We start from the raw sequence: 15,058 nt of genomic DNA on the forward strand, positions 1-15,058 counted from the left end.
TGTAAATGAAATTTGTGAAAGTCTTTAAATTAGCGTTCTTTACCTACTCGCAACTTTGTGCAACTGAAAAGATACCCAGGTCAATGATTCTCTAAAATGAAATTTGATAACAAGCAATTAATGTTAACAGCGCCTCAGTGGCTTGATCGGTATGGTCTTGGCCTGCTACCTCGGTGACCGCGAGTTCGATTCTCGGGCATTCCACTGAGGGGTCAGAGATGTGCATTTATGGTGATAGAAGTTCACTCTCAACGTGGTTCGGAAGTCACGTAAAGGTGTTGGTCCCGTTACTGAATAACCACTGGTTCCATGCAACGTAAAAACACCATACAAACAAACAATTAATGCTAACAATAATTGACAAAGAAATGCTTACAATATACTATTGTATAGTCCAAGGCTATTCAGTTCGTTCAAAGGTAGTTTCCTTCAGCGAGGTCAAAGGTCCAACAGTAAAAATTCAAGAACGCATAGGCTGTTTTTATTCCTGCTTAATTTTCAGTATCCACTAACCAACAGCTATATAATTTTCCCTTACATGTAAAAACTACTATATGTGAAAACGACAAAATCACAAATATAATTTCTTGAATTACAGTGAAATGAAGAACTCTAGTTCGCTTCTCCAAACGTCTGGTTATTTCATCTTACGTATCAGTCGGCTAACAAAAGTAACAGGACATTCATTTTCAAAATAAAATCCATTAAGGATAAACAACTGTATAACAGAAGAGTTCCAGAGTAATCACAAACTTAACATCTCACAAAAAGAATGAATTTCATGTAGTTTAGTCCATCAAGTACGTAAACTTTATGCTGTAATTAACAAAATACCAATAACGGCTGTAGTACTATGTACAGTCTAAGCGAAATGGTCTCAATAAACTACTGAAACTTATACAACATTTATGTGAAAATATTTAATAGATCACTAGAAGTTTACGTTTATTATCCCCTTTGATTCATAAACACCTTGAAAGAGATATAGCCTGCTAACTAGCTGAATATTCAATTCTCTGAAAGATATCGGAAAGGATTATTCGGGTAACTTTTCCAAAGAAAATACATTGATTCAATTTCCACCAAAAAAATATTTGAAGAAAACTGCTGTCTTATATCAGAAATTAGCAGTTCGTTTTATCAGTGATTGTCACAACAGGACCATCGAGATCAGTAGCAGTTGAAGGGGTCAGCTCGAAAGTGTACTCTGTGCAGGAAGTTAAACCATCTACCAGCTGTTCCACCTCGTGGGGTAAAGTCTCTTCTGGAGTCGCTGGCTCGATGGTCTTGGAACCACCCTCCCAGGAGAGAGAGTATTTGCGGACGCAGCGTCCGTTCACTTCCGGCTCGAACCACTTCAAGTTGATGGAGGTTGTGGTCTTCCCGTCAACCCTGAAGTTCTGAGCAGGGCCGCTAACTTCCATGTCAGTCGTGGCTTCGACGCTGTCCCACCCGCTGGCTAAACCGTCAGGAGATGAGGCCATGATTTTGATGACGTATTTCGTGCAGGCGTCCAGTTTATCGAACGTGTGCTCCTTGACGTGTCCCTTCACAAGTGACGTCGAGGAGACTGGCTGCTGGTGTTCGCCGTTGGCTTTTGCGATGTCTAGACCGATGTGCGCGGCGCACTGTGGGTTCTCTGAAGGGTCGTCGTATCGGATTGCGATGGAATGGGGTGTTACTTGTCCTATTGTCAGGTTCTGCGGAGCACTCGGTGCTGGAAGCGTATAAAAAATGACACAATTCATTAGTTTGCAAGTCAGATTCATGGAACTGAGCTGAATTCCAGGATTGTGTGATCTTAATTTACATGGAATTAATCCTAGAATTGGAAAAATTGGAAAAATGTGAATTAGGTGTTCGTAACCTTTCACATGGAAAACCTCTCAGCTAATGACAGTTTTAACGGTATGTTATCAAATTCAACACTTTCAATGGTCTCACTGAATAATTTAGATGGCCTCGTGTTAGTAAATAAATTAAGAGTTTACCTGCATGATGCATTCATTCTAAAGATAGTAAAATACACTTATATACACATGCCATGATCTTTCATTTGATATTAACAACAGTATTCGCGAAGTAATTCTCTTTCTCGTGCGGTGCAAGGTAGGCATTCCTTGAGGCTCTTTGCAGCGTGCCTTCGGCCCCTAGCTGCAACCACTTTCGTTCCTTTTACTGCACCTCCTTTCACATTCTCTTTCTTCCATCATACTTACCACCTCCTCGTAACACTTAATTCATAATGCAACTGCTTTCAGGTTCTCCTCCTTTTACGCCTTTCAAACCTTTTACTGCCAATCTGAATTTCAGCGCTGAATGAACGTATAGGTCCCAGTGCTTAGCCTGTGGCCTAAATTCTATATTCAACTCAACTCTCTCTCTCTCTCTCTCTCTCTCTCTCTCTCTCTCTCTTTAAATCTCTGCTACATTTCATATATTACAAAACTTCGTCCTAAGTAAGACATCCAAGGAGTTATGGATGATTAAAAAAAAAAGTTTATTTAACAAGGGCAGCAGACGCGTCGACCATCTTATATCCAAAATATATATTCTATAAAAATGGGAATCAATTCTTACTAAACCAGAGAGCACAACTTACCGACATCCACCGTCTTCGCGTCAGCTCTTTTCTTCTCGCTGACGACTCCAGAGGGCGTCACCGAGCTGACGGAGACGTGGTAGACTAGACATTCCAGGAGGTCGGACAACGTCGTCTGGGTGTCTGTGAGGTCTACGCAGACTTCAGTCTCATCCTGGAAGGTAAATAAACGCTGGACTTTTCCCTTTTATGAAATTTTTATCGATCTATAATAATAAAATCCGAGTGGATCTTTCTTGTTTGTCCGCCCTGGGTGGGGGTGGGGTAGGGAGGGGATCGGGTAGGTAGGGGAGACATATCACATCCACCCTCCTCCCGCAAACCTGTTTGTTCGCCCTGAGTGGGTGGGGTAGGTAGGGGAGACATGATATCCACCCTCATCGTGCAAACGGAGGATAAATAATTCAGTTGATTAGAACAAACTCTCTTTTCCTCAGATTCGAGCGGCGTTACCAAATCGCCTGTTAGAGAAGTCCTCTGATCTAATCCCATAACTTACGTAGTCGTTGTAGTGGCAGACTTTGTAGTGATCAAGGCAAATGTCAACAGAACCCCAGGCTGCGTCTATCGTAGTGGTTGTGACCTCAGCTAAGTTCACGAACTCGACAGGTACCGGATCTGGTGGGATAATGTTAAAAAAAAAAATTCAAACATAGAATTCTGAGAGGTTTAACTTAATCAACCTCAATTCTGTTAACATAATAAACAAACAAAAACAAAAAACGCACATTCGATCAACAATACCACGAAAATGGCCTTTCGTTTAACCTTATAACCAAACTTTTATCTAGAATTTTCCAAAAGACAACAACACGTTGAATTTATAATTCACGAAAGATTAAGATGTGTTACTAAATTTACCTTGAAATAATAAAAGATTGGTTAGGCCCATTTTATTTTGGAAGGAATATATGAAACTATATGGATGTTCAAATTACATACTTACTTGTGTTAAAAAGATAGTCTTTTGTATATTGCCACAGAGTTTAATATTAAGATTGCTTAAAACCTACTTTTTTTGGAAAGAATAAAAGAAACTATATTGATGTTCAAGTTATATACTTACTTGTGGTTCAGTGTTAATAAAAGATATACTTTCGCATATTGCCACAGAGTTTTACAGGTAAAAATGTTGAAGTGATTTTTGCTGTGTTAACTAAATAAAAGTAACTTATGATAATAAGTAACTCTCACTTTAAAAAGCGGCTGGATAAGGCCGAAATCATAAGTTTGCCACGTGATAAGTTTAATAGTTTAAAATGTTAGCAGACGAGTTTGTATTTTAGACTGATCATGACTTACGTATCTGCAAGAATTATGAAATTTGCCAAAATTATTATTATTATTTCAGTAGTTGAAAACTATTCACATGGAACAAGCACACAGGTACCATTGATTCTTATATACTATATAAGAATCAATGGTCCCTATGTGGATGGGAGTCAGTGACTCCCATCCGCTTACCAGTCTCCAGCGTCTCTCTGTCCTCTCTGGCGTAGGGCCCCATGGTGCCGGAGAAACCCCTGGGGTACACCTTGAAGGTGTAGTTGGTACACCCTCTCAGGGGCTTTTCTTGGAAGAAATGTTGCTGTGGGGTGATGCCTGCATTAGCTGCCGATCTGTAGTAGGTCTCGCGCGACACTTCCTGAGAACTGGCGCCGCTGATGATCTCGGTAGTCACGATGTAACTGCCGTCGGAAATCGGCAATGGAATGTAAGGAGGAAGAAAGAGTCAAATGAGTGACTGTAATTGTTCCAGAACTAACATTCTAAATTCCGTAAAAGAAACAGTAATCTTCATGCACACATATATTCATTTATATCATCTATATATAATAGTATATTACATATATATACTATATAAATTTATAGTAGTTCTTAAAAAAATTAATATATAACTGACCATGACCACTCTCACATTCATAATATAGAAGCTGAGTCATGATGAACCCCATATATAGAAAGCTTTCAGAGCGCTGCACTAGTCGTTACACACACACAAACACACACACACACCTGCTCGCTTTCTTGTGCATACTTCCGCGTTTCCTAGACATAAAGGTCCTTTTGCTAATGTATTTTTCATACTATCTATCCTTCTGTAGGCCTTCCGCTCCAGTTACTATCTGACAGTTTCGATTTATAAACTGTTCATCAAGACATTGTCCTCCAATTTCTCCATAAGATCACACCATCGCAAAACTGTTCCACTTTATCTGCCAGTGTTAATCTATTTACTGCTCGGAATGCTGACATCTGATTGGCTGAGTTTGTGAGCCAATGAAAAATAGGATTGGTTTTGAGGGAGCCAATGAAAAATTGGGTTGATTTTGCGGGAGCCAATGAAAAATAGGGTTGGTTTTGTGGGAGCCAATGGAAAATAAGGTTAGTTTTGGAGGAGCCAATGAAAAATAGGTTGGTTTTATGGGAGCCAATGAAATACAAGGTCGGTTTTATGGGAGCCAATGAAAAATAGGGTTGGTTTTGTGGGAGCCAATGAAAAATAAGGTTAGTTTTGGAGGAGCCAATGAAAAATAAGTTGGTTTTATGGGAGCCAATGAAAAATAAGGTCGGTTTTGTGATAGGCCAATGAAAATAGGGTTGATTTCGCGAGAGCCAATGAAAAATAAGGTTGGTTTTGCAGAAGCCAATGAAATATAGGGTTTGCTTCGTGGGAGCCAATTGAAAATAAGGTCGGTTTTGTGGGAGCCAATGAAAAATAAGGTTAGTTTTGGAGGAACCAAGGAAAAATAGGGTTGTTTTGTGGGAGCCAATGAAAAATAAGGTTGGTTTTGCGGAAGCCAATGAAAAATATGGTTTGCTTTGTGGGAGCCAATGGAAAATAAGGTTGGTTTTGCTGGAGCCAATGAAAAATAGGGACGGATTTGCTGGAGCCAATGAAAAATAGAGTTGGTTTTGCGGGAGCCAATGAAAAATATAGTTGGTTTTGCGGGAGCCAATGAAAAATAGAGTTGGTTTTGCGGGAGCCAATGAAAAATAGAGTTGGTTTTGCGGGAGCCAATGAAAAATAGAGTTGGTTTTGCGGGAGCCAATGAAAAATAGAGTTGGTTTTGCGGGAGCCAATGAAAAATAGAGTTGGTTTTGCGGGATCCAATGAAAAATAGAGTTGGTTTTGTGGGAGCCAATGAAAAATAGAGTTGGTTTTGCAGGAGCCAATGAAAAATAAGGTCGGTTTTGTGGTAGCAAAGAAAAAATAGGGTTGGTTTTGTGGGAGCCAATGAAAAATAAGGTTGGTTTTGCAGAAGCTAATGAAAAATAGGGTTTGGTTTGTGGGAGCCAATGGAAAATAGGGTTGGCTTTGCTTGAGCCAATGAAAAATAGGGTTGGTTTTGCGGGAGCCAGTGGAAATAGGGTTGGTTTTGGAGGAGCCAATGAAAAATAGGGTTGGATTTGTGGGAGCCAATGAAAAATAAGGTTAGTTTTGTAGGAGCACATGAAAAATAGGGTTGTTTTTGTGGGAGCCAATAAAAAATAAGGTCAGTTATGCGGAGCCAATAAAAAATAGGGTTGGTTTTGCGGGACCCAATGAAAAATAAGGTTAGTTTTGTAGAAGCCAATGTAAAATAGGGTTGGTTTTGTGGGAGCCAATGAAAAATAAGGTCGGTTTTGTGGGAGCCAATAAAAAATAGGGTTGGTTGTGCAGGAGCCAATGAAAAATGAGATCGGTTTTGTGGGTGCCAATGAAAAATAGGGTTGGTTCTGTGAGAGCCAATGAAAAAGAAAGTTGATTTTGCAGGAGCCAATGGAAAATAGGGTCAGTTTAGTGTTCAGAATGTTGGCCTACGTGTAAGGAAAAGCGTTTGTATGTGTGTGTGATTAATCAATATCTATGTAACCCTGCGACCTGCTGAAACACAGACTGACTTACGTATCTACGCAAAGGGCGTGATCCACTGGGTCCCACCAAGTCAGGAGAGCCGATTCATAGGTTTCTATCTCCACCTGAAGGTCCACAGGCTTCCCAGGAACTGATGTGAGAGAGAGTATTAAGATAAATCAATGACAACACAACATCCGGAAAGGTTATATGAGGTATAAAGATCTAAGGATACAACTGGTGATTTATTTTTTTAATTTATAGAGAGACTAATCAAAAGAAAATAGATGGTTGCCCATGCAAAGCATTTGAAACCTATCAAAGGCAATGTAACATATTTACCTATTTCTCTAAATTTATATTTTCCGCAGGCTTGTAGTAAGTTTTGGAACTGGTCATATTTCATATGGTACCACAAGCCAAAGTGTTTGCTGGTTTTAACGCGTTACGAATATTCGAGAGAGAGAGAGTGTGAGATGAGAGATGAGAGAGGATGAGAGAGAGAGAGAGAGAGAGAGAAGTGCCTGCTGCTTGTGTCATCGTTAACAGGGTACCTCGAAGAGGTAAGTTTTACATGTGTCCTCTCCAAGGGTGTAACATACACAAACAAACACACATACATATATGTATAGTATATATACACATATATATATATATATATATTATATATATATATATATATATATATATATATATGTATGTATGTATGTGTGTGTGTTACGAGGAATGTCACATATTCCATGTAACACACACACACAATATATGTATATAATATATATATATATATATATATATATATATATATATATATATATATATTATATATATATATTTATATATTTATTTATATTCATATTAAAATGTATAGACAAATCAGTCAGAAAACGAAATCAGCAGCACACCGTTCAAGAACTCGTGAAGACAGAACTCACCTCCTTCCTTCGTATTGATATCGATGGTCAGAGATTTCTTGCCAAGGGTCCCTTCCAGGTCAATAGGGGTAATCTCGACCTCGTATTTGGCACAGGCCTCTACATTCACGAATTCGAAAGACGTTTCCTCCGTCATGTTGCATCGAACGGCGTCGGAAAACCCGACGGGTTTTAGGCACACCTGTCCGGACACGGGGTCAGAGGTCAATGATAATAGACAAGGTCACAGTGATAGCTGGGCTTCATAATCCTTGCAATTAGTATACAGCAAGATTACATGACGTGATATTTGCTATCGCTTTGGAGAAACGAATCCACAGTTATGTAATTGTACACATATTTAAAAGTAAATTACATAAATGTGGATTAATCAAAGATTGCTTTGGAATTAAGAAATGAAAATTATTTTCTACAGAATTAATCCGTCACTTGGGTAGATAGTGAACTGGACTTTTATGAACAGGGAAAATATGTTACTACAACTTTGGTAATACGCAGGGATTAACCTGCGTATAAATAAATATATAAATATGTATAAATATACACATACACATAAAAATGTATGTATGCATATGTTTGCATATATATATATATATATATATATATATGTGTGTGTGTGTGTGTGTGTGTGTGTGTGTGTACATACACACACATTATATGTATGCATTTACATATATAATATATGTATGCATACATACATACACACACATATATATATGCTTACTTTGTTATGCTGAAGCATATTTTACTTGTACTCTCCCCGACAATCAAATTTTATCATAAGAAAGAAATAGGCTCATAATACAAACGTTCAAGTCCCATAAGATACTTCCATGCAGTGACCTCCACTTCTAAATTACCTGGAATAAACTGATGCAATTCGCGTCCACGGGAGTCCACGCAACGGTGACAGTAGTTTCGGTGACGTCTACGATCCGGCCTCCTACGGGTGACGCTGGTTCTGAAAACGAATCCGGAGAGACCTTTAAATTTGAACTGGGCTGCGAATACACCTACCCTCCGGTGCCCCTCTACCCGGGCTGGACAAACCGGTGTGCTGTGTCATGTCTCCCTTATATTGTCATCCGGGAAAGGACGGAGAAGATCTGAGCCTCGCGGATTTCATCATTATAGATAGTTTATTAGCCTGGGTCGAAATTTGATTTTTCTGAAACAATCATAAAATCGAACCTAATGCTTTATTACACAGCCGCGGCCGCCCCCCACTCCCCACCAACCCCACCCAACCCCAGTTACATTTTTCTTTTCATGAACGCTCGCATCGGGTAGAAAGCCCTGAATTGTCCTTAGCGTAAAAGATGAGAAGCTTTGTCAAAAAAGTTTGGCAAGACCCCAGTCATGAATAAGAGACTCTGGACATTGGTAGTTTCAGCAGAGAAAAACCTAAAACTACAGTATTTCAAATACATTGAGCGCTTATTTTTCATCAGCAATAGCATTTGTAATAAAAGCAGATACGCTATTGAATTGAAATGTATATAAAATTTAGGCCAATGAAGTCATTCGACGCCTAAAGGGAAACTGACACTAATAAAAGTCTGAAATGTGTAATAGGAGGAAAACCTCAAAGCAGTTGCACTGAGCCAGTTGTTAGGTGAGGGTTAAGGAAAGTAAGTTGGTAGAGAGTGAACACGAACGGAGGCGCAGTAAAAGGAATGAAAGGGGTTGCAAGAGCTAGGGGCCTAAGGGACGCAGCAAAGAACCTTGTGTCCCTACCCCTAGATAGCGTAGTGGCCGAGGCGTAAGCGTGTCCTCCTCTGAAGTCCCCTCCGTCGACGGTGAAGACAGGTGACAGTTGGAAGTTCTGCAGGAGACAGGGCTCGAGGTCCGTCACGTTACGGTAGCAGACCTCCTGGTGGGGTAATTATTATTATTATTATTATTATTATTATTATTATTATTATCATTATTATTATCATTATTATTATTATTATTATTATTATTCTTATTATTATTATTATTATCACTTTGTTGAAAATAATGGGAGTTTTCAACGAATTAATCTTATACAGGGTCAATTCAATTCTCCTGATAATTCGTTTTTCTGACTCAGCTAGGTCGTTGAGTAGAAATCCAATATTCCTATTTGTCATAATTAGGATATTTGTCAAAAATTTTTTTTTGACAAATATCCTAATTATGACACATATGAATATTGGAATTCGAATAAACAACCTAGCTGAGTCGGAAAAAATGCATTCATCAGAAGAATTGAAAAGACCCTGAATAGATTAATTCGTTGAAAACTCCCATTATTTTCAACAAAACATGTATAAGAGAAGGTCTGCTCCCTGCATATTATTGATTCTTATTTTATTATTATTTTTATTATTTTATTTTATTATTACTTATGTTACAATATTTATTGAAAGCATTAAAAACGCTACAGAAAGCTTTCGAGAAACGGTTCGTTTCCCCTTTTCAAGCGGATTGAAACTGTGAAATTATTATTATTATTATTATTATTATTATTATTATTATTATTATTATTACTATTATTATTATGTACAATATACTGAAAGATGTGTCGGATTGAAACTGTGAATTTGTTTCTCAATTTCAATACTCAATGTTATTATCATTGTTTTCATTATCATTATCATTATTATTATTATTTCTATTATTATTATTCTTATTCATTTATTCCATTCATTTTATCAGCAGGAAGCAGACCCTCTCGGATACATGTCATGTTAAAAAGAATGGCAGACGAATTATAAGAAAAATAGAGAAAATTCTTTATAAGATAAATTCAGTTAATTCTGCATTTCTTTTTAATAAGATATTATTATTATTATTATTATTTTGAAGTGCAACCCCCACTATCCACGTAACTTTTTAAAATGACATTTTTTAGGATAAAAACCTTCCCCAAAATGGAATGCGCAAAAAGGAGAGCGAGAGAGAGAGAGAAAAGAGGAAAACGGTATGATTAAGACAGCAGATAATGAAAGATTAAAAAAATAATAAAAATAGTTGAAATAAGGCTTATTCTGGACAGGAAAGTATGAATAACGGACACTGTTACGAATAACGTTAATCTGAGCAGCGCTGAAAATTAGCCGATAAGAAGATAATTCACGTAATTCCAGATTAAACAAAATTTGTACCGTTTCAACGATTACAATGACAGCGGTCAGCATGACTTGCCAGTTTTTATCAGTTTTTACATAAATAACTAAATCTTAATCTGCATTTTTTTTATTCGTTACGTAAAAGCTAAGGCCATTAGTTATGTTTTTTATCTTTATGTAACCACCAAGACTTTGCTCACAAACGACAACTGAGGCACACTGGTTTGAACTGGATTGAATATCGAATTTAGGCCAAAGGTCAATCGCTAAGACCTGTGAGGTCATTGACAGTAAAAGGTTTGAAAGGTGTAACAGGATGAAAACTTCAAAGCAGTTACGCTATGAATCATTTGCTAGAAGAGGGTGGAAAGTATGATGGAAGAGGTACAGTAAAAGGAAGAGGCACACTGGCTTTGCAATAACTGAAAAGCATTACTTAGTACGTCCTCCATCTTGTCGACCTTCGAACTAAGAGACATTACACATAGAACAGGATCAATTTCTTAACAGGATAATCACGTGACTCACCGTCTTGCAAGGGAACTCCCAGGTATAGTCGTCGTTATCAACCAGAGTGTATTTGTGGATTTCAAATGGCGTGGGCGTGATGCTCCATCTCAAGTACGCCCAAGTGATGCCAATGTCGATGACTTGGAAGTCGTATACCAAGCCTTATTAAAAACCAAACAAACAAATAAAAGGATTAATGTTTGGTTAGAATTCGTTGCCCAAAATGCTTGCGAGTGAAGCAAAGTTGGTTAACGTTTTGTAGGAATGAATTGCTTATAGTTTTCTGTAAATGAAAACTGAGAACTATTGAGATGGCTATTTGTGAGTCCGTCTGCGCTTTTTCTCTCCGCCCTCAGATCTTGAAAACTACTGAGGATAGAGGGCTGCAAATTGGTATGGTGATCATCCACACTCCAATCATCACAGACCAAATAGCAGCGCTCTAGCCTCAGTAGCAGGCCACCACCGGGCCGCGGCTGAAAGTTTCATGGGCCGGGGCTCATATAGCATCATACGCTGTACAGAAAACTCGATTTTTTTTTACCTGAGGCTTGATAACAAAAAGATGATTAAAGTTTTGTGGGAATACAAATATTGATGATTTTTATGGATTCACTGATCATGTAGTTTCTTAAAAAAAGAGAGAGAGAAAAAACAGACTGTATTAATGTTATTCTTATAACACGGGAAATGATCAAACAACTCTCAGTTCTCTATGGAAATAAAATGGCGTTATTATATAATATTAGATAAATAAGATGTTAATAATTCACTGTAATGAAACGCTACCACATCCAATTCGAAACATTAAATTACATGAGATTTAGAGAAAGCTGATTCCAACTGACCTCCCAGAACGCCCATGTCTATCATGCATCTGCCGACGTTGCCGACGACATCGACGCCGATGATGTCCGCCTGGAGGACGCAGCAGGAAGCGTCGAGGGACGCCCTGATCGGATCCGTCGATCCACGGGTGAAGTCGTCGACGAGAGACGAGTAACCGTCGGGCTTCGGGTAGACCTTCTGCATGCCTGGAAGGGATATAGGGCGTTGGGAGGGGGGGGGGGGTGAATTTAGCATAATCTTGTATTTACTGGAGATTTCTTGTGAAAATATTGGTTTTTTAATCACTAATTTTCTGTAAAAGAACATTTTTCTCTCCTAACTTTTTTATTTAAGGCTACGTGATATTATAGGGCTTCGGGTAGACCTTCTGCATGTCTGGGAGATACGAGTGCTGGGGGCGAATTGATATTTATGTCAGGTGAATTGAAATACTCTTGTATTTACTGGAGATTTTGAGTGAAAGATTGGTTTTTTAATTACTAATTTTCTGTATTGGTATTAATATTGAGTGAATTAACATACTCTTGAACTTGCTGGAGATTTTTGGTGAAAATATTGGTTTTTTGAATTACCAATCGTCTATAAAAGAATATTTTTCTGTCCCAACTTTTTTATTTATTTAAGGCTACGTGATATTAGATAGGGATATTAATGTCTGGTGAATTTAGCCTAATCTTGTATTTACTTGAGATTTTTTTTGAAAAAATATATTTTTTTAATTACTAATTTTCTATAAAAGAACATGTTTCTGTCCCAACTTTTTATTTAAAGCTACGTGATATTAGATAGGGATATTAATGTCGGGTGAATTTAGCATAATCTTGTATTTATTAGAGATTTCTGGTGAAAATATTGGTTTTATTAATTACTAATTGTCTACAAAAGAAAATTTTTCTGTCTCAACTTTTTAATTAAGGCTGCGTGATATTAGATATACATGTTTACCATTCCTGCTACTTACCAGAACGGTGTCTTGGGGAGTGGCAGAAGGGGATTAGTTTTTAATTACTAATTTCCTATAAAAGAACATGTTTCTGTCCTAACTTTTTATTTAAAGCTACGTGATATTATAGACATGCATCTCCATTCCTGCTTACCAGAACCAGTGTCTTGGAGAGTGGCAGAAGCGGTCCAGTTCTTGGTGTGACAGATACCAACGTACCCGAAGCCATCACAAACGGGCGCATCGTTCACTACGCAGGTCGGTTTGTCGTGGTCCTCTTCCTACAGATAATTCAAATAGTATGTATTATAAGGTCTTTGTAATCCACTCCCTTGTACCCATGTAAATGCTGCTGGATTATCTGTCCGGTCATTCTACAGGGCACTTGACAATGAGGACTGTTAGTCCTCTTAAAAAGCTATTTTCCGCTAGATACCATCCAGTTTGTATTCTTTTAACCCCGAAATAAAACATCTTTGTATTTTTTAATCCTGTAATGAAACATCTCTGTATTTTTCAACACTGAAATGAAACATTTTTTGTAATTTAATACCCTGAAATGAAGTATTTTTTAACCCTGAGATGAAATATCTTTGTATTTTTTAACCCTGAAATGAAACATTTTTGTAATTTATAACCCTGAAATGAAACGTTTTTGTATTTTTTAACCCTGAAAGAAACATCTCTGTATTTTTAACCCTAAAATATAACATCTCTGTATTTTTTAACCCTGAAATGAAACATCTCTGTATTTTTTAACCCTGAAATGAAAAACATCTCTGTATTTTTTAACCCTGAAATGACACATCTCTGTACTTTCCAACCCTGAAATGAAAAATGTTTGTAATTTAAATCCTTGAAATGAAGTACTTTTTAACCCTGAAATGAAACGTCTTTGTATTTTTCAACCCTGAACTGAAACATATTTGTAATTTATAACCCTAAAATGAAGTATTTTTTTACCCTGAAATGATACATCTTTGTATTTTTCAACCCTATAAAGGAAGCATTTTTGTATTTTTTAACCCTGAAATGAAATATCTTTGTATTTTTTAACCCTGAACTGGAACATTTTTGTATTTTTAAATCCTGAAATGAAGTATCTTTGCATTTTTAACCCTGAAATGAAACATCTCTGTATTTTTTAACCCTGAAATGAAACATCTTTGTATTTTTCAACCCTGCAATGGCACATCACTATTTTTTAACCCTGAAATGAAACATTTTTTTATTTTTTAACCCTGAAATGAAACTATAACTTTTTCCCGTGATAGAAGAATGATGAACATTTTGCTTTAAAAAATCAAATATAGTTCCGTTAACTGAAGTAACTGCAACACTTACAAGTGGCAAGACTACAAACTGTGTGACTGCACTGTTCACTGACTGCGTCTGCTTGACTGACGCCGCTGTCACGGTCACTGTGCTGACAGTGCCAGGGGTGGCTGACGCTGGCACTGAAAACTGGACTGTGACGACTGCAGAGGAATTTTGCAAGATGTGCACGCTGTTGAAAAGATACAGAAACTGTACTGAATGTATTTATAGATACTGAATTTCACACCAAATTGCAAGAAGACTTTACTTCTATATGTAATATCATTTTTCTTTATCTCGTACAGACTTCCGATGACCTCTGGATATTGGAATTTAGAATAGAATATGAAATTCAGGCCAAAGCTGATAAGTCCTAGAAAAATGATTAGAAATAGAAATATATATATATATATATATATATACTATATATATATATATATAATCTATATATGTGTGTGTGTGTGTGTGGTGCTGTATTAATGTGGTGTGTATTTAATATAAAAATATATGTATATATATTATAATATATATATATATATATATATATATTATAGTGTGTGTGTGGTGTTGTGTAATAATAATATATATATACCTACTTTAAAACGTAAAATTTGGTGTATATATACATATCTATACATATTTATATATATACATATATATTTATATATATAGTGTATGTATTACAAACGTTGTGTAGTATATATATAAATATATATATATATATATATATATATATATATATATATATAGTATGTGTATGGTATACATATGTGTATATGTATATTATTTATATATATATTGTGACGAAGTGCCAAGTATCTGGTTACTACACTTACCATTCATTTATTGTTACCTCACAAAAGCCAGGCACCTGAACCCTCATCACAAGTACTAAACGACTGAATACTCTAAAGGCAACAGTAATCCCTTAACAACTTAACAGTATTGCAGAAAATCAGACTAAGTTCATCA

General features: G+C 36.8%; 1 protein-coding gene across 1 annotated transcript in view; it reads right to left on the bottom strand.

Annotated features, from left to right (window-relative positions):
* Positions 1-465: 465 nt before the first annotated feature.
* LOC135209641 (von Willebrand factor A domain-containing protein 7-like) overlaps positions 466-15,058 on the bottom strand; it is a 32,337-nt gene continuing 17,744 nt past the window's right edge. Inside the window, exons 16-27 of the mRNA XM_064242365.1 lie at positions 14,114-14,276; positions 12,924-13,050; positions 11,826-12,011; positions 10,996-11,138; positions 9,110-9,245; positions 8,233-8,333; positions 7,373-7,553; positions 6,492-6,591; positions 4,067-4,290; positions 3,102-3,220; positions 2,603-2,756; positions 466-1,717 (exon numbers count right to left, since the gene is read on the bottom strand). Of these exons, the coding sequence (XP_064098435.1) occupies positions 1,125-1,717; positions 2,603-2,756; positions 3,102-3,220; positions 4,067-4,290; positions 6,492-6,591; positions 7,373-7,553; positions 8,233-8,333; positions 9,110-9,245; positions 10,996-11,138; positions 11,826-12,011; positions 12,924-13,050; positions 14,114-14,276 (2,227 nt within the window). The 3' untranslated portion in view covers positions 466-1,124. The remainder of the gene's footprint in view (positions 1,718-2,602; positions 2,757-3,101; positions 3,221-4,066; positions 4,291-6,491; positions 6,592-7,372; positions 7,554-8,232; positions 8,334-9,109; positions 9,246-10,995; positions 11,139-11,825; positions 12,012-12,923; positions 13,051-14,113; positions 14,277-15,058) is intronic.

This window comes from Macrobrachium nipponense, chromosome 38 (genome assembly GCF_015104395.2).
Source record: "Macrobrachium nipponense isolate FS-2020 chromosome 38, ASM1510439v2, whole genome shotgun sequence".
Taxonomy (NCBI): Eukaryota; Metazoa; Arthropoda; class Malacostraca; order Decapoda; family Palaemonidae; genus Macrobrachium; species Macrobrachium nipponense.